The 22,047-nt window shown below is 46.4% G+C and overlaps 1 protein-coding gene across 2 annotated transcripts in view; it reads right to left on the reverse strand.

The window, feature by feature from the left end:
* Nucleotides 1-3,339: 3,339 nt before the first annotated feature.
* RPS6KA1 (ribosomal protein S6 kinase A1) overlaps nucleotides 3,340-22,047 on the reverse strand; it is a 40,459-nt gene continuing 21,751 nt past the window's right edge. The window contains exons 3-23 of one of the 2 annotated variants that reach the window (XM_062594133.1): nucleotides 20,860-20,913; nucleotides 15,840-15,956; nucleotides 13,473-13,554; nucleotides 13,073-13,153; nucleotides 12,164-12,243; nucleotides 11,429-11,535; nucleotides 10,796-10,833; nucleotides 10,522-10,664; nucleotides 9,870-9,940; nucleotides 9,545-9,633; nucleotides 9,261-9,325; nucleotides 8,132-8,234; nucleotides 7,694-7,821; nucleotides 7,070-7,195; nucleotides 6,522-6,611; nucleotides 6,099-6,257; nucleotides 5,714-5,875; nucleotides 4,981-5,057; nucleotides 4,703-4,820; nucleotides 4,142-4,279; nucleotides 3,340-3,794 (exon numbers count right to left, since the gene is read on the reverse strand). In XM_062594133.1, coding sequence (XP_062450117.1) covers nucleotides 3,672-3,794; nucleotides 4,142-4,279; nucleotides 4,703-4,820; nucleotides 4,981-5,057; nucleotides 5,714-5,875; nucleotides 6,099-6,257; nucleotides 6,522-6,611; nucleotides 7,070-7,195; nucleotides 7,694-7,821; nucleotides 8,132-8,234; nucleotides 9,261-9,325; nucleotides 9,545-9,633; nucleotides 9,870-9,940; nucleotides 10,522-10,664; nucleotides 10,796-10,833; nucleotides 11,429-11,535; nucleotides 12,164-12,243; nucleotides 13,073-13,153; nucleotides 13,473-13,554; nucleotides 15,840-15,956; nucleotides 20,860-20,913 — 2,151 coding nt within the window. In that variant the 3' untranslated portion in view covers nucleotides 3,340-3,671. The remainder of the gene's footprint in view (nucleotides 3,795-4,141; nucleotides 4,280-4,702; nucleotides 4,821-4,980; nucleotides 5,058-5,713; nucleotides 5,876-6,098; nucleotides 6,258-6,521; nucleotides 6,612-7,069; nucleotides 7,196-7,693; nucleotides 7,822-8,131; nucleotides 8,235-9,260; nucleotides 9,326-9,544; nucleotides 9,634-9,869; nucleotides 9,941-10,521; nucleotides 10,665-10,795; nucleotides 10,834-11,428; nucleotides 11,536-12,163; nucleotides 12,244-13,072; nucleotides 13,154-13,472; nucleotides 13,555-15,839; nucleotides 15,957-20,859; nucleotides 20,914-22,047) is intronic. The other variant, XM_062594132.1, reaches the window with a different exon arrangement.

A 22,047-nucleotide genomic window follows, 5' to 3' on the forward strand; every position in this document is an offset into this window, starting at 1 on the left:
GGTCGATACCACGTCACGAAGAGGAAGGCGCCGGAGGACGGGGGAGAAGGGGTTACAGAACTGCCTTTCTGCCGGGTCAGCGTCTTTCACAACAGAAAAAGCTCCTGATTTATGCCCCAAAATAGGAAGGTTTAACCTTCTTTTATGAAAGCTGTAGTATCTAAAGAAAGAAGAGACTCAATGTTATTTTCAGGGTCCATGTCTAGGGATTACCAGAATATTTCTATGCAGGTTAATTCCAGGTAGACTCGGAGCCTGGATTCCAGGATTTCTACTCCCTTGAGCTTTCATATACATTTACAGGACAAAACCTTAAAGGTCAAGTTGACCATTACACACCTGAAATAACACAAGCAGTTCTCCTTGTAGAGGTTTCCTTATGTGCAAAAGTTAAACACATTTTTTTTGTCCCTTTTTAACTCGAGTGACTGCACGCTCTCATGCCAGCAGGTCATCTGGTCTCCTGCAAGACCTCTACTAGCTCCCCTCAAAAGCTTTAACGGATCCAGCCCAGCACAGGTCCAACTTGCACCTCAAATAATGCAATTTCAATTAAGATGACAGCAGTTGGTCCCAGCTGCATTTTGGGAAAGGTTTATATTGTCAGGATAATACCAGAAAGGGAGCAAGGGGCCCACCTGACCCATTGCAAACACCTGCAGTTCTCATAAACAGAGAGATCAGCAAGTCCGTTTTTATTGATCACTGAAATAAAAAAAAAAAACAGCACTTAATTATTTGGAACTAAAAATCAAAACTTTTTACTGACGGAAAGATCATTTGCAACAACTTGGTTAAAAATACAGAAAGCACAGTTTAGCCCTTGTTCGCTCTGTTCTCCAAAGCGACGTAGGTCCAAGAAGATACAGCCGAACTGACTACCGAAAGCGCCGTCGAACACCGTGAGGCAGCCGGCTCGACGCCAGAAGTCGCCGTGGGGGGTTTTACATGCCGGGCGCTGCCTACCGCTAGCGCTGCTTCTGAAGCACCTGCGGGCTGTTCTCCTGGTTATCCTAAACAGCTTGGAGTTGTTGCTACTTAGCCTCATACTAGCACCGTTACAGAGAGGATTAAGCAAAGGGTATAATGTTGATCCTGATTAAAAACTTGAAAACATTCACAACTTCATACAAACGTACCAGCTACCATTCAAGCAGGACAAATATTTGGTTTGAGGACTGATCCTGACTGGTCTGTATTGTTTGGAGGCTCACAGTGAGTGGTGAACACTAGCAACACGGGAACCCATTTAGCCTCTTAAGAATCCACTCTTGAAGTGCAATGTAGGAAAGATGCTTCAAAATTGTTGGGAGGCGTCTGCTTATATCCCAACACCCCCAAGGGGACTGATCCCAAAGCTCCCAGAAGAAGTTGTTTATATTCGTTTAGGGTAGCTAAAACTTGCACACGTATTTTCTGGCACAAGGGTGACTGCACAGTTGTAGTAAACATAAAGCAGATTCATTGACGTCAATACAAAAATTGTGCCAGAGGAGAAAGCAAAAATTTGTGATGAAGGCGTTTCACAGAGCGGAGCGACTCCCCTGCCCGCTGCAGGCCCTGCCAGGCCTCCAGCCTCAACGTCTTTCACCACAGAAGTCTTGCCAGCCTGGGTGAGACCCTCTGACAGTGACCCAGGGAAAGTGATGGGCTGCAGAGTAACGCTTGCAGTTCAACTCACACTGTTCCAAACTGTACTACTTTGCTAATTCCCAAAGTACAGTAGAGTTAACCTAGCACAGGCAGAGTGGTGGAGTCCATCCTCTAACCCTGGGCACGTTGGCATCAGATGTGCTCTTCACGATCGGCAAAGGATTAAAACCAGCTCTGCTTGCAGGTTTATAGTAATGTGAGCGAGAAGATGCAGCATGCTGGCACTGACCTCCTCTGAGACCTAGGACAATACTTAGAATAAAAATAGGAAAAAAAAAAAACTTGACTAGTTCAGCTTCTCACTGGCTGCTCCAAGGAGCGAAACAGGACCTGCCTGGGTGAGGGTGGAAGAGTAGGAGGAAGAGCTGCACACCACCAAGAAAATTTTTAATGGAATTCTCTATTTTGAAGTCTCCTGGGACCAAGCAAAGAGGAAAGGCAAAAAGAAAGTTTCCCTTCTCTATATGTCCAGCCAAAGGGTGCAGAAATTCACATGAGAACCTTTGGTGTCTTCAGTTGCTTTTCTGAGCACTTGCAGTCTTCCATAGTTCTTCTAATGCTCCCAGGAAACACCCACCAGTAAACTCAGAGAGCTCCAGCAGTTCTCTGCAAGTTGGAATGGATGGGGAGTTTATTTCCAGCACAATCCACCTGCAAGTGTTGGCTTCTATTAAAACTACAATGTCTTAAGAGTAAGAAGTTTCCCTTCTGCACAGTCTACATCTTGCCACCTTTCATGTTGATTACTGCCTTAGCCTATAACTAGTTCTAATTATTTCCAACTGCAAAGCGAGGTATTAAACCTGAGAGACGGGGGCATGATATGCAGCCCTATTACAGTGCTGCTGGTTTTCCCATCAGCGGGCCAGCTGTGGAAGAAAGACACACCTCTACCAATGAAAAAGCTTTGCACATCTCTCAAAAAGCAGGCAAAAATCATTATCTCCATATTACAGAGGGGGAAATGACTAGGGTCACTTATTCTGCAGCTAAAAGTCAGTCAGGAAAATGATATCAACTGAATGACATGTTTATTGTGCAATTTGTAAGGAAACCCTGAGTTACCAGCTGTAGAACAAAGTTAAATTAGAAAAAGGTATGGTTTACTTCACAGATTCCTGCTAAATGAAAGGAAAACAAAAGATGATTAAGAGCAGCAGCCAAAGGCAGCCAAAACCTCAGCTTTGCTATGGAGAAGGTTCCTTTGTCATCCACACCTGCTCAGGTGACAAAATCCCCAGTGAGCACTAGGGGTGATGGTGAATTCACACAAAGATGGAAAAGTCGGGGAAGGAATGAGCCAAATTAGCATGTCTTCTGGACAGCTTATCATCTAAGGGGGTGTTTGGAAAACACTTGGTTTATTTTGTTTGGAGAACAGCCCTGTGGCCTGGGGAGGGCAGAAAAATGGAGTCTGAAAATCAGCCTTAGAATCTGAACACACACATACACACACACACACACACACACACACGTAGTGAAAGAGAAAAGTTCTTTACAAACACAAGTGCTATTGCCTAGGAATCTGCAAGTGTGACTTTGGGAAGAGCGTACAAAGTTTCAAGGGAGGAAAAAACCCAAAGCTTAAAATCCAAACATCATGCAGTCTTCCAGCTGCAATGGTGTTGGAGAAGATCAATTCAAAGATATGATGTAGCTACAACAAAGATCTGGCCCTACACAGGAGAAGGTGAATCAGAACTGCTTTTTAGTGCCACTTGACATCAGTTATACATTCTAGTTCTCATATACACAGATGGATGTCTTTAAAAATTGACAATTTACACTTCAAAAAAGTTTTACAGTGAAGTTCTCTCAGTAAAGATCAGTCCACACAAAGAGGAGCCAGTCTTTCAGAAGCAGAAAGGCACTTGGCCTTGATGTGGATTTCAGAAAAAGTCCTCAAGGAAGCTTCTTCGCAGGCATTTACTGCCCAATCTCTTGCCTTCTGTCTTCAGTAGGTCGTGCAAAGTCTGTTGCGATTGCACTGCACAGTGCTGCTGCAGACTGCCCAGAATTCACAGTGTGGTGGAAGGAAGTTTCTTTACTCGCCTCTGTGCCAGAATGGATGATTCGATGGGCTTCAGCTGGGGGCTTGGCTTGGAGCTGTTCAGTGCAGAGTATGTAGCAGCCATTGCCCCCTTGGAGAGAAGGCATGAGAAAGGTCATTTAGATTTAGAAGAGGTATTTCAGACTCATGGCTTTTTACAAGATGAGGGAGCAGAATAGCTTGGACCACAAATGAAGCCAAAAACATTTTTTCTTTTTTTAAATCCCCTTCTCTTCCTGAAATGCAGTTAAAGAACCTTCCTAGGTTTTCCTGACAAAAAAAAAAAAAAAAAAAAAGAAAAAACTTGCCTTACATTGCCACGGCTCTACAATCTTGCACCCTGCTTTGCTTGTCCACTGTCACCCCACCTGAACCCCTGGTTTCCAAAGAGCATGATATCCAAGAGGAACAGCTGAATGCCCAGCCCAGACTTTGTACCTTTACAAGCTGAACGTCCTGGTGATTCAGTTGGCTCTGGGGTAAGCTATCCTTCTGTGTTATCCACGGATGCTGCAGAACCTGTTTGGCTGTTAGGCGCTGGTGAGGATCTACATGAAGCATCTTTGATACCAGATCCTAAGGGGATCATTTGGAAAGTTGGGCTTTAGAAGACTTCATACTTCAAATAAAAAGATATCACCACCACAAATCACGATTTAAATTCAGATACTGACTTTAAAGGCCTAAGACATCAATCTCCTTGTGTATAAAACACATTTGCAGTGGGTCTGGGAGGTATAACAAAGTAACAAGCTGGGCACAGGTCAAGCACTAAATCGGTGTTGCATACAAATATTCAAGGTAAGTGCTAAAACAAAGCAGAGAGAGGCAGGCTGCTGAGCTGCCTACAGGGCAGTTGTATAGGGTGGAACATACACTGCTGCTTTTCTCCTACCTCTTCTGCCTTCCCTCCCCAACCAGCTTTAAACCTGTCTCCCAGCAACTAGCCATGCTGGATCTCAGCCCTTTAATTTAACCCAAGTGAATATCAAATCATGCCTTGGCTGTGTTGGAAATAGTGTCCCAATTGCCTCCATTGACAGAGAACTTCCCCCCGCCTATTCGGGTCAGGATCTCTTCTGGAGTGTCACTGGGCCCGTTTGCAAATGGAGTGCAGCTGAGGAGAGAAGAGAAAAAAGCATGTGAGTTACTGTCCTGTAACTGGGCCAGGAACCGACTGATAAGCAGAGGTACCAAGTGCTGCAGCAGAGCATGTTTGAGAGCAAGCGGATCACAGCTCCAGCTGTAACCTTCCAGCAAGGCGGGGAGGCGCTTACCCTGCTAGCATGGTATAAAGGAGAACTCCCAGGCTCCAGATGTCACAGCCCTCATCGTAGCCTTGGCGTTTTAGTACCTGAACAGAATAAGCAAAGAAAAAAAGTGTGTTCAGTTCTTGTCACAGAGCTTGTTTCAGCTTGTGAAGAGCAGCTTGACCCCTGCCTGCGGTCTGTATGCAAAGCTCCTTCTGGAGCCCTACTGAATAGCAAGGTCATGGACTAAAGGTCAGGATTCAAATCAGATTTTTGTTTCATGGAACAGAGGAAACCCCCCAGGTGCATCAAAATGACAAGCGAGAAAGAAGCTATGTTCCAATCCAGTGACTCTGCATGTGCGCTCCATTGGGTGCCAGTTCTTTTTCTTTCCTCCACTTCAATATAGCTGAAGGGAAAATAAACCCACCTCCTTTAACAGGTCAGATAATCAAGAAGAGAAATGGCCCACAGAAGTCAGCAGGATTTTAAAGTCTCACAACTCTTTGCAGACCCTCTCCTAGCAGCTGAAGGAGTATGGTACAGTACAAGTTGGAAGAGTGCATTGTAACTGCGCTTGCGATGCCACAGTTGTTCAGTACTGTAAGTACTGGCATTTCTGCAATTACGGATTACGAATCAGAGTATGCCAGAGCAGGTTTCACTTAAGCACTGGACAGACCTATCTGTGCAGAATGAGAATGCAGTCTAGGGGAGGGAAGCGAGAGCTACAGGAGAGTCAAGTTAGTAAGGCGCTTACCTCAGGTGCCACAAAGTTCGCAGTATAACAGGGAGTCATGAGAAGGCCGTTCTCAGCCCTCAGCTGCTTGGCAAAGCCAAAGTCACAAATGCGAATGCTTTCTGGGTTCCCTGACTCGTCCACATAGAGAATGTTGCTGGGTTTCAAGTCCCTATGAACCACCTGCAGAGCAAAGAAAGTGCCTCTCTCATACACCACGCGGACGAAGGTCTGAAGCTGCATCAGGATACTCAACCCCTGCTCTGGCCCCACATCTGCCTTGCCAAGACAGCAATGCCAGAGAGAAACAATATTCCTGACAGACAGAGTTACTCCCTGGAGGAGGAGTGCAGTGCAATGCTAGACAACTTCCTAGGGATGCAGATGTAACCAGACCCATACTCACCCCTTGGGAATGCAGATACTCCACTGTTTTACAGATCGTGTGCAGGACAGAACTGGCCTCCCTCTCTGAGAAAAATTTCTGTCTGAGGATCTTATCTAGCAGCTCTCCTCCCCTCATCAGCTCAGTCACCAGATACACATACTTCCCATCATCATACACCTACCAAAGCAAACACGGAAAGGGTTAATTAAAAACTGCTTCCCAGAGTTCCCTTCTGTAGTTCTACTACTAAGCAGACAGAGGTCAACAATGCAGAGGTGAATCTCTACTCCCAGAAGGTAGCACCAACACAGAGCAATACAGTGGCTGGTGACACTGGGTTGCACATGCCAGAGCTGTTGCCAAACTGCATTCAGACCCTCTGTAGGCCAGTCTGCACTTCCTAAACCAACATGCACGGTAAGTTATTCAAGTTAGACTCACATCTTTCAAGGTAATGATGTTTGGATGCTGCCCATATCGCAGGAGGATTTCGATTTCCTCAGAAGGGTCTCGCTTGCTCTTGTCAATGACCTGTGAGAGTACAGATAAGCATTATCCACAACTGGATGGGAAAGCGGCCAGGATGCAGTAAATAAGCTGAACATTTGGGGTGCTGCAGACCGACAGTACTGTATCCATTCCCTGTCTCCTGCCCTCTTTAGCAATAGCCTTTACTTGCATTGCTGGTTTTGTGTCTCCAGCCCCAAATTTTTATGTCTGGGTTATTTGTTAAGACATGATATAGCCACAGCAAACACTGCAAAGAAAGGTGAGACACTGTCCTCCCTCCATGAGAAAGGAGAATGCTGCTTCCCCACTATTCCTAGATAAGAAAGCTAACACCAGCTATACACACAGCAGCACAGAACTTGTCTGTCTGGGTCCCACACAAGCAGGGAAAGAATTCCATTCCTGGAAAATATTTTGGCCCTTATAGGTATGAACAAAAGTCAAACAAGCGAGTTCAGTTCAGGTTGTAAATCTCAGACCTTGACTGCATATTCCATGTTGGTCGCTTTATGAATGCAGCGTTTACACACTGAGTAGGAGCCAACACCGATCGCCTCCTTCACCACGTAGCCATCGCTGAACTGGACATTCTTGCCATGCAGCTGCTGCAAGAGGAGAGCAGAGGAGCAGGTGGGATGGGAGAGTTCAGGGAATGTTTGTGCAACGCGATGAATTAACTGTAATACAGAGCAAACTGACAGACGGCTGTCTGCTGCATCCCACAGCTTCTCCTCCCTGCTGGCGAGAGGGAGAAGGAGAGAACAAGGCAAATATAGGTCACTAGGCTAACACTATCCGCATCTAAGCATGGTGCATCTCTGTGGCACCTTTCAACGCACAGGCATTCGCACAGACCTCCCACTAGCATGGGTCCAGCTAGGGAGAGGAAAGCAAGCAGATCTGAAGTGCCCCAGTGACCTTTACACATGACAATCAATAGGAATGAAAGAACAACAGGATGCAAGAATTCAGAACAGAATGACTCTCGTCTAAGGCTTTACTCAAGCTCTCCTCAAAACAGTACTGAGGTCCTGCAGACCCTCACTGGGCTCTGGGACATTACTGCACCTCAGAGCAGTAGCTCTTCAGTCCCTGCTTTTTACCTGTACCACCGAATTCAAAGGGGACTGGGCAGGTTTGACTTTGCCATCCTCCATCAATCCAGTCGCCACAAAACTGAAGCCACGGAAGAGCTGATGGGCCCCTGCACTCGGGGGGATGCCTGGGGAATCTGCAACAGAAGTAGAGAGGCACCTTGAAGGGGGCTAGGCTGGCTGAAGCAGAAGCCTTTCCCTCACTTCCCAGAGCCCACAGCTCCTCTCTAGGCTGTTCTAGACAGCAGCTATGCTGCACAGCACTGCATTTATCCATGAACACCCTGAATATGTACCACTGGGCCTCTGTCTTAGTGCTGCTACTATCTGAAGCCGACAGTGCTAAAAGGAGGCAAGACATAGCCTAGCCAGCACAGGCAAAACAAATATTCCACCATACAGAGTAACTCCACACAGGAAGCTTTGGCTGCATTAATTTGCACAAACCTTTTGGTGTACGAGATGTAAACTCCGTGTCAAAATAAAAGGTGTCATCTGGCTGGCCTACTGCAGGCTTGAAAGGTGGCTTGATTTCCCTTCGATATAGCTTCTGCAAAACAAATACAGCTTGAAAGAGCTCTGATAGGTCACTGTCATATGTACTCAGAAGGGTGTAAAGACTTGCGAGGAATTAGAGACCAAGATGGGATTTTGCAAAACTAGAAAAAACTTTGCAGTTTAGCATATAACTACAGCTCAGCAGTTGGAGGGAAAACTTCTGGGGCAGTATGGTCTGTGGAGAGTCAGTCTGTGGAGAAATACTACAAGTTTCTATCATCCACCATATATTGGTCAAGAAGAAAGAAAGTGTTCTCTAACCAGCTTGCCCCCTGCTACAAAGGTAGCGCAAAGTATTTACCTCACCAGGCTCTTCCACCTCCCGATGACTCCCATTAAGGCGTTGCTGACACATATCTCAGGGACAGCCACAGGAATTGCCCTAGCAGAACATTCACCTCCCAGCGCCCCCCAAGTCTCTTTTTTAAATTGCTTCTTGAAGCAAAAATTTGAAATAAGCCTTACTAGCGTTGCTGGAGGTTTATTCTGGTAACTTGCTGGATGCCTCAAAAGCACAAAAAGACTCATCTTCAAAATCCCTTGCAAAGCAAGGGAAACTGGCCAGGGGAGAAACTAGGTTATAGAGTAAAATAGGGAGTTGGCCAAAAGTAGTTTGGAAATGCTAGTTCAGTTACTGCCCTGAGACTACTTCTTTGGATGATACAGAGTATTTCCTTTTCAGGACAGTTTTTCTCAGTCCTTTCTATTCTGGGCAAGGCAACACCTGTTGCGCCAAACCCCAAATTAAAACCTGCACTTCTCTTTGAGAGAATAAATTCAAGTCAAGGTGAGATCATAAGCAACTCAGGCATTAAGCAGTTATTCACATGACAAAGGGGCATTTGAGCTTTTGGAAGGATTAACAGAATTGTCAGAGACAGCGACTAGCAGTACCCCCATAGCAAACTGGTCAGACTTCAAGCATCACAATTCTGCTATTACTGCAGTCAGCAAAACTGCAGTACTTTCACTGAGTGGTGTGGAAGTTTGGTCTTCAATTTCTTGATTTGATACTCACATTCCAATCAATAGTAGAGTAGAAAGGATGGCGTTTTATCTCTTCTGCCCCATCTGGACCAGAACCTGAAAGATACACCCGTGGAGCGTGTAACATCAGATCAGGACCACTGACTAAGTGAAGGCTGCTACCACGTACGCAACATGATCAGGTATATCACGGGGAACCTGGCTGTAATGAAACAAGCAAATTAACCTAGCACAAGTCTGAACATGCACGTGACCTACTAGGATCTGAGGCCCAGGTACAGCATCAGGCATATTCAGAAAGAAAATGTATCTTACCTAATCTGTTGGCTGGATTCCTTTTGAAAAGGGCTCGCAGGAGACTCTGTGCTTCAGAGCTCAGGAACTGAGGCATGCCCAGCTTTGCTCTAGAAAGAAAGTTATGCAATTGGTTGAAGGTTTAAAGGAGTCAACCCACAAGCCGACTGCAGCACCTCCACCCCTGAAAGTGCAATAATCTGTTTGGCATTTATACTGCAACCTTCAAACTAGCTGTTGATGCAGAAACACATGCCAAATAATGCCATCAAGTTGTGAGAACTCCCAAGTTGCAACATCCTCAGAGAAAGAGCAGCAAGCTCACCTCACACACATGCACACTTACTTGAGGATGAGGGTCATGGTCTCCTTACGATCCTTTCCCTGGAAGGGCAGTGAGCCGGTAAGCATTTCGAACTGGGAGGAAGAGAGTACAATGAGAGGTCACATGTCTCAGCAAGTTTAAGGGCTGCACAGACCCTACTACATCTTCAGCTGGGAATCCTCCAAAACTAGTGAAAAGCTTGCATGAGTGATCAAAGTGAAGCTTCACTCAAAAAAAAAAGAGTTCGCAAAGAAGTCATTTTCTGATAAGGGAACTTGGTTTGCAGCAAGGGATATATTTCAGCCAGTGCCTGCTCCTCCAGGAGCCCTCAGACTCAGTGACCACCAGATGGTGGCACCAGATCTGCACAACAACCAATATCCCAGCACCAGGGGCTGACACGGGCACCCACACACACATCACGCCTGCATGCCCCAGGCGCTCGCTGGAACCGGTCCAGTCCCAGGAGCAATGCGTCCCTGAGAAGCACATTCCTGGTTGAATCCCTGCACTGCTCAGACACCCTTTTGGAGAGTCCTTTCAGGGATACTTTGAGAGTATCTCCAGGTCAGTGCATCTGCTAGACATGCAGAATCACACAAGGGTATTTCAGAGCTACTGCTAGAGCAGCTGCTATGAAGTTAAGTTCCAAACACACTAGTTTGGTACATACCATTAACACCCCATATGACCACCAATCAGCACTGTGGGAATGCCCCTGACGATTCACAACTTCTGGCGCCATGTATTCTACTGTCCCACAGAAGGAATAGGCTTTCTTCTCATGGTCTATAGCTTCTTTACTCAAGCCAAAATCTATGTAAGAAAAAACTGTTAGCATGCACCTATCAGCTCTGGACTACTACACTGAGCAGAGAGGTCTAAGAAAACTTCCACATTTAAGAACTAAGCTTGCTGGAGCAGGAGGTTTTTGTGGAATCTCTTACCTGTGAGTTTGATGTGCCCTTCTTCATCCAGGAGGATGCTACAGCATAAGTGAAAAAAGCAAGATGTTATTAGCTGTAAGAAAGGCTGATGTGTATCAGCACACACCTTGGATGCTGGTCAGAGATGCTCTCAAAACTCCAAAGGAGAGAGAGTTAACTATCCCTTCCAACTCCAAAGCTTTAAACTCCATCATCAAGGCATAAACAGGAGAAAGAACAGCTCCCCTTCTTTCTACAGGCACACTTTCACATTGAGCAAATAGCCCCTAGAGGTTGCATTGCCTCTGATCCCCCACACCCCCCAGGTAAGAACAACTGAGTCATGCAGCTGGCATGCATCTCTGCAGAGCCCTCACATAGTGCCTTTTTCCTCTGAAGGCTCTCAATTGCTTAAAGCTGGAGGCCAGAGCCTGCCAAGGTTTAATGCTCAGACATGTGGTGCACACATGCTGCCTCCACAGTGCTCCTGGCCGCAACTGCTGATGTGAGGAGCAAGAGGCAATCTGCACTACTGCTTTCCATCTAGTTGGCTCGGAGGCATTATTCAGCTGTCTTCATGGAAGAAGACTGTGCTGTTTTCTGACTGAGCTGTAAGAAGGACTCAGCTCCCTGCCTAAGTCGTGCCACACATACTTTTCTGGTTTAAGGTCTCTGTATATGATTCCCAGGCTGTGCAGATGGTCAAGCCCCAAAGCGAGCTCTGCCAGGTAGAACTTCACGTCCTCCTCTGTGAACATGACCTGAAAGAGGGCAGAGGAAGTAGACAGGCTGATCAGGGTTATAGCCCTCACAGAAGGACCACATCAGGTGTACCCATGCAAGACCTTTCATATCCATGTTGCTCCATTCTGCCTTTTCAAGACCTAAGCTTCTCAGGCTTCACTCGCCATCCTAAAGTATCAGTTAAGTAGCAACACTAAAAAACACAACCATGGTTGCTAGGTAGCAGAGAGGTGTTAAAGAACTCTTCACTTACATTAAAGACAACAGTGAATGTAACTTGGTTACCTGGCACAGCTTCTTGTTGCCCCTCCCATGCCCTACCCTCACCCTCTCCCAGTGAAGCAATGCAGCCAGAAGACACCACAGCAGAACATGGCACTTGCTTGTTTCCGTTCTTGATATGATGCTCAGCAGAAGTTGCTGGAGAAGGTGAGACCTGACGCCTGTGCTGGTGCTCTTCTGGCAGAGGACAGGGTTCCTGAGACACTCTCCCTTGCTTCTAGCTCTGAGCTAGCTGCAGGATGGAGGTTTTTTCCATCCGCTTCAAAGATTTCCCAAGAGTCAATCACTTCTCCAGACAGTTAAGGCTTAGCATGCATGAACTGACAACCTCAGCAACCCACCAAGATGCCAGAGCATACCCACCTCTTTGGAAAGTCGAGTGAAAAGGTCACCTCCCCTGAGGAAATCCAAGATGAGATAGAGCTTCCCCTCTGTCTGGAATGCTGAAACACAAGCCAGAGCAGGAATCACACCACTCTGCTGAGGGACGGCTCAACTGTGTTATATTAATCACTTAAGTCCCAATGGCTTCAGTTACGCAGATGCCCTGCATGGTTACCAGGTTAAACACAGGTAGGGCTAATTATGTAGTATAAATGAGATAAGCTTGGCCAGGATGTTGAAATGGGAACTCACCAGCAGTACTCTGGCACTGCACAAAAGTCTGCTTTTCTGCAGGGTTTGTTTCCTTTTGGCCAGCGATGCCCCACTGAAATGGCCGTTTTCCCAAGAGAGGCACTGGTCACTTTACAGGGAAAAAATTGCTCTTGCTTTCCTCAGAGCAAGAACATTAATCCTGACAAACGCTGGTTTGACTAGTTAACTCTTTCTCGATTTCTCCTTAATTAATATCTTAATCCAAAGGATTTGATGTTTAAATCTCTTCTCCCGGGCTATGCTGTTTTTCCCATTCAAAACCTAGAATGAGCACGGGACCAAAGTCCTTTCGAGGAAAGGATTTTTTAAAGGGGATTGTGAAGGCTCCAGGGCAGCAGAGCCATTGAGTCATACTGACTGACAAAGGCCTTTTCTCCATTTCAGGTATTTCCAGAAGCCTGCTAGGGACCATGAGAATCTCCCAGCATCCTCCAACCAGCCTGCTGCTGGATGCCTTAATGCTCATCTACTTGGTCATGGTAAATGCATCTATAATAGCATCTCTCTTTATTGTGCTCAAAAGCAGTTAGCCTCTGTTCAAGGTGGCAGCCCTTAAAAACTGGAAGCTTAGTTGGGCACCATCTTTCCCTGTGTCTCAACTAGCTCCACACTCACCATAGTGGAGTTTCACCACAAAGGGATGGTTTACATCAGCCAGGATATCCCTTTCTATCTTCGTCCTTACTCGATCACGCACTGTGGAAGAAGAGAGGAACAGCTCAGACACTGAAAAAAAGCACACAATTCCCTGTCCCCAGCCTGCCCCCAGCCTTAAGCCCTCTAGTTCCAGGCAGCCTGAGCCAGATCATCTCCATCTCTGCACATCCAGCACTGCAACAACTTTTAAGAGATGGAGAGAAGAGGGGCTATCCAGCTGAGACAAAGAGACTTCTCTTTCACACAGATCACTCTAGAGCCAGCACTGTCCAGTGACTGCTGCGGGATTTTTCACAATGTAACTCCCCAGAGCTCTCTAGACATAGAGAATAAGAGTGTCAAAGGAAGACTCTCCTACCTTTCAGTGTGGCCTTCTTGAGGACTTTCATGGCATAGAGGTGGTTGCTGTCTGGTGGAGTGATTTTTCTCACCAAAAAAACCTGAAGGAGTAGGACACATCATTATCCGAGTTCTAAACACTAGCACAAGGAGCTAGATATCTCCCAAAGCAGCAAACCTCCAAGTGACTTGAGAAGCAGCTGGCCACCTGGCAAGCTGTACCTCAAGCTCTCCACATGAAGACCCAAGAGGTTTTCAGCAAAGATGTGTGCGTGGACTCTAACACCCTATCTCCAGCCATTACAGCACTCACGCTTTTAGGTGAACTTTTCTCCCATCTTCCACACCTCTTGCTCATTCCTGCAGCTACCATGGGATTGTAGTAATGCCTAGGGGCTGTGACTAAGAGTCCTGTCCAGCCTTGTGTTCTTAACTTGAAGCAACATCACAGAACAGAAATAACCCTATCCCACCCTTGAGCTGGACTGAGAACTGGCTTAAAGTCAGAGCTCAGAGGGTTGCTATCAGTGGCACAGAGGTTCTAGTTGGAACCCTGTAGCTAGTGGAGTTCCCCAGAGCTCAGTACTGCGGCCAGTCCTGTTCAACTTATTCCTCAGTGACCTGGATGAAGGGACAGAGTGCCTCCTCAGCAAGTTTGCTAATGATGCCAAGCTGGAGTGGCTGATACCCCTGAGGGCTGTGCTGCCATTCAGAGAGACCTGAACATGCTGGAGAGGAGAGAAACCTCCTGAGGTTCAACAAGGGCAAGTGCAGAGTCCTGCAGCTAGGGAGAAATAACCCTAGGCACCAGTACAGGCTGGGGGGTGACCTGCTGGAGAGCAGCTCTGCAGAGAAGGACCTGGGAGTGCTGGTGGACAAGTTGACCATGAGCCAGCAATGTACCCTTGTGGCCAGTAATGCCAATGGCATCCTGAGGTGCATTAGGAAGAGTGTTGGCAGTAGGTCAAGGGAAGTGATCCTGCCCCTCTACTCAGCCCTAGTGAGGCCTCTTCGTGAGTACTGCATCCAGTTCTGGGCTCCTCAGTACAAGAGAGACACAGAGCTACTGGAGAGAGTCCAGCGTAGGGCTACAAAGATCATTAGAGGACTGCAGCATCTCCCCTATGAGGAAAGGCTGTGAGACCTGGACCTGTTTAGCCTGGAGGAGAGAAGACTGAGGGGGGATCTTATCAATGTGTGTAAGTACCTCAAGGAAGGGTGTCAAGGGGATGGGGCCAGACTCTTCTCAGTAGTGCCACGAGATAGGACAAGAGGCAATGGGCACAAACTGAAACACAGGAAGTTCTGCCTGAATATAAGGAAGAACCTATCTGCTGTGAGGGTGACAGAGCACTGGACCAGGTTGCCCAGAGAGGTTGTGGAGCCTCCTCTGGAGATATTCAAAACCTGCCTGGATGCAATCCTAACATGCTCAGTTGGGGGGGGGTGGACTAGATAATCTCCAGAGGTCCCTTCCAACCTCAACCATTCTGTGATTCTACCTATTTCTAGCCCCTGCAACACTGCCTGTTGGTGTCTGACATGTTTGCAGATTCACTCATGATTCTGTGAATCACAAAGCCTCCTGGTGGCAGCAAGCCTGACTCCCTGGAGTTCAGGCCCTGCACCTTCTCCGGATTTTTACCTCCCTCCCTTCCCAGATGTCCTGAACTACCTGGATCTAGACAGCTTTGAAAATACACTGCCATTCTTTTGAATAAAGCCCACTGCTGTATTTGCACCTGGTTCTATACAAGCTTTTACTATTAGTGTTGGTAACCGACTGACATTAAGTTAAAGATTTAATGCATGACCAGACAGTCTGTAAGAGACCTGGATTATGTGCAAGTTGAAATAGATAAGAGTTACAGGCCACTTCCTTCCTCCTTCACAGAGGGGAAACTGGACCATACACAAGGGCCGAAAACAGCCCGTTACATATAGCATCATATCAGCTCATAGCTGAGAACACCAAGAGGCATGGCCTGAGTCCTACAAGTTCTCAATTCAACCGAGGGCTGCAGGAGGTCCCTCTACTCAGTGCCTCACCTGTGTTCAGGAGCAGAATCCTACTCCTTTCCTCCCAATTATCCAAAAAAAATAAAAAAAAACAAAAAAAAACAAAAAAAAAAAACAAAAAACCCCAAAACAACCAACCAAACAAAAAACCCCAACAAAACAACAAGAAAAACCCACCACAACAGAAAGGCTCTGGACATATATCTCTGCAGCTGCCTCTCAAGTTAGAAGCAAACATTTGCTAAGTGGGCTGTTCCAGCCATGATCTGGTGAGAATCAGGAGAGTGGTTACACTGGGGACAGTCCCTTTTCTCACCTACCCTCTCAAAAAAACTTGACTGGCATAACACACAGGAAGTGAACTCACCTTCCCAAAAGAGCCCTGTCCCAGAACCTTCAGAAGTTCAAATTGTGAAGGATCAGCTTTCTCAGAGCCCTCCTTCACATGGTGTGTGATGTTGATTTCTTTCACAACGCCTTCACCCTGAAAAAGAGGACACATGATTGAATGGGAATATACTCCCACACAAGCGGAAAAAAAAAAAAAAAACCTTATCAGATGAAGAAACAAGGATTGTAGCTACAAACTCATAGGAACTGCACCTGAGAGAACCATAAAAATTGGTGCTTCTCATAGGTATCTCCTGTCTTCAACCTCTGGAACAAATAAATCACTGGTAGACTTCCACCAAGCAGCCCTGTTAAATATCCTGCACTCTCCCAAACGCTGTGCTCCTTTGTCCTTGAACCAGTAGTACTGTATTTCTTTGAACTGCATTTCAGAAGAGTGCTTTGAAAGCACCTTCCTTTTTAAGGCACTGGTGGCAAAAGCAGGAGTGTTTATGCCACTAAAAATCCCACAACACAAAAATACAGCACTGTTGTCAAAACATGGACAGGGCTGGCAAAAATCAGACATGTTGGAGCCCATCTGCTCAGCAATCTGAGCAACTCTGCAACATAAGTCTTAGTGCATCTTCAGCACATACAGATGATGCTTTTCAACAGACTTAAGCCTTCAAGAAGATTGAGGGGAAGCCAAGGTCTCTGGCACATGTTCTGTTTAAAACACATTATTTTATTTTAAAAACATATACATATACACACAGAAGAGAAAAACAGATCTAGTCAGAAGTAACTAGAATCATTTCACCAACAAAACTAGGCCAGAACTGTCTGTCTGACCAGAGCATGAGAACAGCCACAGACATTGAGGTGCTACTGAAACACTTCCTTTCCTCAGCAAAACTTGTCCATACCTGTGGTGCATAAAGCCCAGAATTCAACCCAGTAAAAACACCTTGTGCTGCTTTCTATTTGCATCTCCAGAAATAAAGAGAGGTTTTGTGCCACTAGTCTTCCAGCTGTGCCTTTCCTTCTACTTCTCTCTAATTCCATGCAGCCATCTAGGTTTCCTCTAAACTAGACAGTGTTTCAGCACCTCTCCTGATTCACTGCAGGGAGAGCCCAGAGGCCAGGCTAGACTCAGCTTCCCACTTCCATAGGTAAGAATCTCACTCAAGACAGAAGTCCAGGTTTCTCAGCCACACCACCGTAAGTCAGACATTATCTGGTTACTGCTTGGACCTGAAAGTAAGCAAGTATGTTCCAAAGGGTATTAAACCCAGTTGATCTCTGACCCTAGTGAACCTGTAGCCAGAGGGTTCCAGAAAGCTGAAATTATCATTTAGCTCTTCCCCTTCTGGAGTAGGGGAAAAAAGTTGTACTGTTTTGTAATTCTATTCAGATTCCTGTTTTGGAACTCTCCTAATTAAAATAGCTTTTAAAAACAACGGGAACCACATTTCAGCCTCTGCCTCCCGCACAAGCTGCACACCGGCCCACTCTCCCCACCCTCTGAGCGCAGTCTCAAGGAAGGTAACCTCGCCAAACACAGGCGGATGTGGTTGCCTACCTGCAGAACGGCACTGCGCACCCTTCCTTTCCCACTGTCGTGCTCTGCTTTTCTCTAGATTAGGAAGTGGCTTTGTTTCCACGCTTCTTGATAGCTTTATTCTCTCAAGACCCTGCATTGCTTAGACACGAAGTTCTAGCAGAGACACTCACGCTCTCAGCTGTGCAGCACAGACAGCCCAAGCGCAAGGAAAGGGCAGGAGGACGAAAGCTGTGTCCCACATTAATCTGCCTTCTGTTCTTACAGTGGTCTCAGTGATCGCAGTCAAGAAAGACCTTATAATCTCTCTAACAATAAACTTTCATGTTCCATAAGGTCTCTCAGCTTAAATCAGCCACCTTAGGCTGCTGGTTGCGGTTGGAGGCTCAGTCCATCGCAGACAGCTGTCAGCTAGAAACAGCTTCCCATTTTGAGCCATTAGCCTGAACTAGAGTTAGTTAGGAGGTCTCTGTGGCTCCCTTCCCCTCCTGTCATCCATTCCACATCACCCAGCACTTCTAGGAGAGACCCTGGGAAGGAACTTGGAGGTAAGTTTGGGGAACGCTGCATGCTTGCAACAGCTCCGGCCACCCACCTTGTCTTTTGGTCAGTCACTTGACCAAAACACTCAGGCGTAGAAGTGGGCTGCTCAGGGTCAGCTAAACCATCAGATGCAGTATGAGAAACAGCCTGTATCCTAGATGCCTCAAAGATCAGATCAGCATCAAGTCAAGTTAGGCCTGTCTGTTGGCTAGAGGGGCACTCTTTCCCTCCTCAGCTCCCAAACTTCATGAAAACATTAAGAGAGACCAAATCTGCACAGCATCAGCATTTGTATTGCTGTGCGGCCTATTTCACCCGGCAGCTTCACACAGCTATGCACAGAGGAACACTTAACTCTTGTATCCCCTCTGAGGAATTTGGAGGCATCCATCTACCACAGCTCTTCACCAGCTGTGGAGTGACGTATTTTCACAGGTACGAGAGCTCTCTGCCTTAGCCAATAGCAAGACCCAGTGTGTTTAACTGCAAGTGGTTTCAGCAGGACAAGTTGCACTCTTAACGCAGGCAGAGATTTGCATATAGAGCCTGCCAGCTAGACCAAATCAGCAAACATACCTACATGCCAGCTAGACCAAAAGCGGCACCTACAGAGACATTGTCGATAGCTTTCTGAGAACAAGCTTTGAGCTACCATTTGGCACTATACTGATACAAAGGAGGTTTCTTCCCACGGACTCATCCAGTAACTTACAATTCAACAGTGATGACTCTGGACACCAGACCCTACTGCTCGTTCAATAGCACTTCCGAACAGGTCTCTAGTACAAAAGCACCAGCTTTTCACTGATCTGCAGCATGAACAGGCTTCACTTGCACGAAGGTAAGTTTCTTACAGCAGCACCATTAAGCAAACTATTCCAAAAGGCAGGAAAACAGAAAAAGCAAAACCAGGATTCTCATCCACAGACTGTTCTGAATATTCGTTGGAAGCATCAGCCCACTCGGACAAACCAAAGCCAAAGCAGCCTCCTGCAAGCTGAGCAAGCTAGCGGCAATACTAACCGGGTTGGAGAGCTGGCTGGGGGCAGGCAGTGGCAGGCTGCAGGGCTTTGCTCGATGTTTCCTGTGTAGCCACAGTGTGAGGAACGCGCAGATGCGAGGAAGTTTAGGGTCCCTCTCCATTCTCCCATCCCGATCAACATCGCACAGCCCCAGTAACCACCAGCACTGCGGGCTCCTCAGGAAGCACGGCAGGCTCCTGGGGATGAGGGAGGCTCCCACAACGCTACATGGCCGCCACGAGTTTGAGGTTGCAGGATGGAGGAGATACAGGTGATTAAAGCCCAGCTGGCAGATGCGCAGTGAAGACAAGCGACTCAGTCACACGGAGAGGCAGGTTCATGCTCCCACTCCTCAGCAACAGCGCTTGTGGTTGGGGCTTTTTTTTTTTTTTTTTTTTAAAAAAAAACAAACAAAAACAAAAAAACCTCACAGCTCCTTGCTCACTTTGGTTTCCCTGGTTCAGACAAGACGCTTTCTGACAAAAACTGTGTCCTGCCTAGTTTGCCTGACTGAGTCCTGCCTGACTTCCATCTAGTGTCGCATGAATCTCATGTCAGGTTGTGAGCTTTGGGGGTATTTCCACAATAGGGGAGTATTCTGAGAAGTTACTCTTTAAAAAGGAAGAGAAAAGCAAACAAAATACTACACCATGCAAGGTACTTTTAAAGGCATTTCTGAAGCGGACATGTTCCGAACCCACTACTGTTCAGATTTATTGGCAGGACAGAAGGCAAATTTATTTATTTATTTTTTTTTTTAAGTGTCTTGAGTTTTACATTTTAAAACCAATCCTTTTACCTCTGTCCCCCTCCAGGTCTGTGTTCTCCTCTGACCTTTCCACTGAGTCAAGAAAGACATGAGATGTTTTCTGGAGTGACACTCCAGAAAGTGCAGATAAAAAAGAAACCCCTTGAAATGAGTAAGATGACACCTACACACCTTTGACATTCACAATAACCCTGTGCTCATGTTGATTTCTGAACTTCTCCAGAGAGCGTAGAGTTTGAAAAGAGGATCTTGGTTTGGACCCAGAGGGACTACTTATGACTGTCTTGCCTTCTCCACCCCCACACCATGATCTCTGATAACCCATAACGAAAGAAACAAATGACTTAATACGAGCACACCAGCTGGTCCCAGCGCCGCAAAGGGAACCTCAACAATAGGTGACAAAGTCCAAAGCAAGGGAACTTGGGAGGTTGAGTAGCTGCCAGAGAATGGTACAAAACAGTGCTGAATAGCTAGCTGCTAAACAGATGTCTCCAGGAGACTCAGTTCTTACTGACACCTCTTCATTCCACCAGGGTCCCAGTAAACTGGAAATCATGTCAGCGCACAGTCCGAAGATGAGCATCAGCAGTTACAAGGAAGCTTTATGTTGCTCAATTAATCCATGCAGGAGCGGCAGGCAGCCAGCTCTCTGCATGTGGGCCTGGAGCTGTTTCTCTCAGATCTGGCAAATTTTGTCCCAGCTAGGACAATTTAACATGTTATCAGCCACCCAGCAGGGAAGAGAAACCTTTAAAAAGTAATCAAAAAAGCCACTACACATACATGCCACTAAAAAACAGGGGTCTCGACCCCAGCAAGCTGACAAGATCAGAAAGCCACAGAAAGAGACAAGAATGATTGCACGGGAACGGGTGTGGGCTGGGAGGAAAGAGGAGGAGGATGAAGACAAGACTAGGATGTCACGTGAGCAAGTGACTAATAGCTGCTTTCTGTATTAGCATTTCTACCTAGCTGCGATGGGGCAGTAGGTGTGTATGGCAAAAATGTTGTTTTTCAGAGAGGTAATTGTGAACACTGCTTACGTCTTCTCATAGGTGCCCACGTGTCAGACTGTTGAGACTATCTGTCACGAGACAAAGTGTGAATTCAACACAGGAGTCTCCTTGAGGCACACGTCTATGGCCAGCTCTCTTACCTTGTCTGCTGAGTCCACAAGGTCTTTCTCTATCCAATTGATGTCTGATTTTGCCTGTGGAACAATAAATGAGTGTCAGCACAGAGGGTCTGTGGTACTCTGTTACTGTTTTCCCAACAGGTTAGTCTAGCAGGACCAGGCAAGCTATTTACAGAATCACTGATGACATCCCAACACATGTTCCTCCTCAGGATGTGATTTTGAGTTGTGCTGATGGTGCCAGAAGAGGAGGAGCCAGCTGGTATTAAAGGTTTTGAAGGACACTGACAACAGGCAGTGGAGAAGGACAAAGTGGTGAAAATCAGTCATACGTTCCCCAAAGTTCACAGCCTCACCACTTAAGAGAGAGTGACTGGACTTCTGGCAAGCTGATTAGCATCTAGATCAGATTCTTCTGTCAGCTACATCTGGACAAACTCCAAAACTTTTCTCATAGTGATGTCCTGAGTTTTCAGTACTGTAAAGCTGAGAAGTTTGGGACTCTCCCTCCCCTTGACTAAGAGAGAGTTTCTCCTTAGGGGAATACTCAGCATTTCTAAAGCAACCAGGAGGAACACATTCAAATACAAAAACTCATCGCATCCCCTGAGGACAGGGAAGGGCCAGCTCAGCTGCTCTGACAGGGGTCCCTGAGCAGAAACAGAAATATTAGTTTACATTGCCTCTAGGACCAGGCACAGTTCTATGAACCCATATGGGGAGAGATGCAAAAGCATTTAAAAGGAGCTGAGAAAAGAACCACTTTTCAAATAGAATGTGGCACTCTCTCCTCCCAAAAACTCAAGACTTAAGGGAAGAAGCAAGTTTTTGGAAGGTCAGACTTCAGATCCCCAAGTCTGTTGTATTTTATTGCATGTATTTAGATTTGCTATCACAGGTTCTTTTTTAGTTGGTTTTGAGAGAAGGAGCTGAAGTTTAAACAAAAACAAAATCACCCCCAAATCAAATCAGATTTAGAACATTTCTTCTGAGAGGTTCAAGTCTTCAGCTGCAGATGAGATAAAACTCATGTGATTGCACACAGAAGGGATCTGGAGAGGGACTTGAGCAGTGACTTCATGGGAACCTGTGTTGCTGACAGGGATCTATGGCTCCAAGAACATCAACTGGGTGGGCACAGAACAAGGCAGGATGACTGTGACCCGCTATCAGTAGCCTGAAAGTAGGACAGGAGCTAGAAAGAAATGA

The sequence above is a fragment of the Rhea pennata genome, chromosome 23 (assembly GCF_028389875.1).
Source record: "Rhea pennata isolate bPtePen1 chromosome 23, bPtePen1.pri, whole genome shotgun sequence".
Classification (NCBI taxonomy): domain Eukaryota; kingdom Metazoa; phylum Chordata; class Aves; order Rheiformes; family Rheidae; genus Rhea; species Rhea pennata.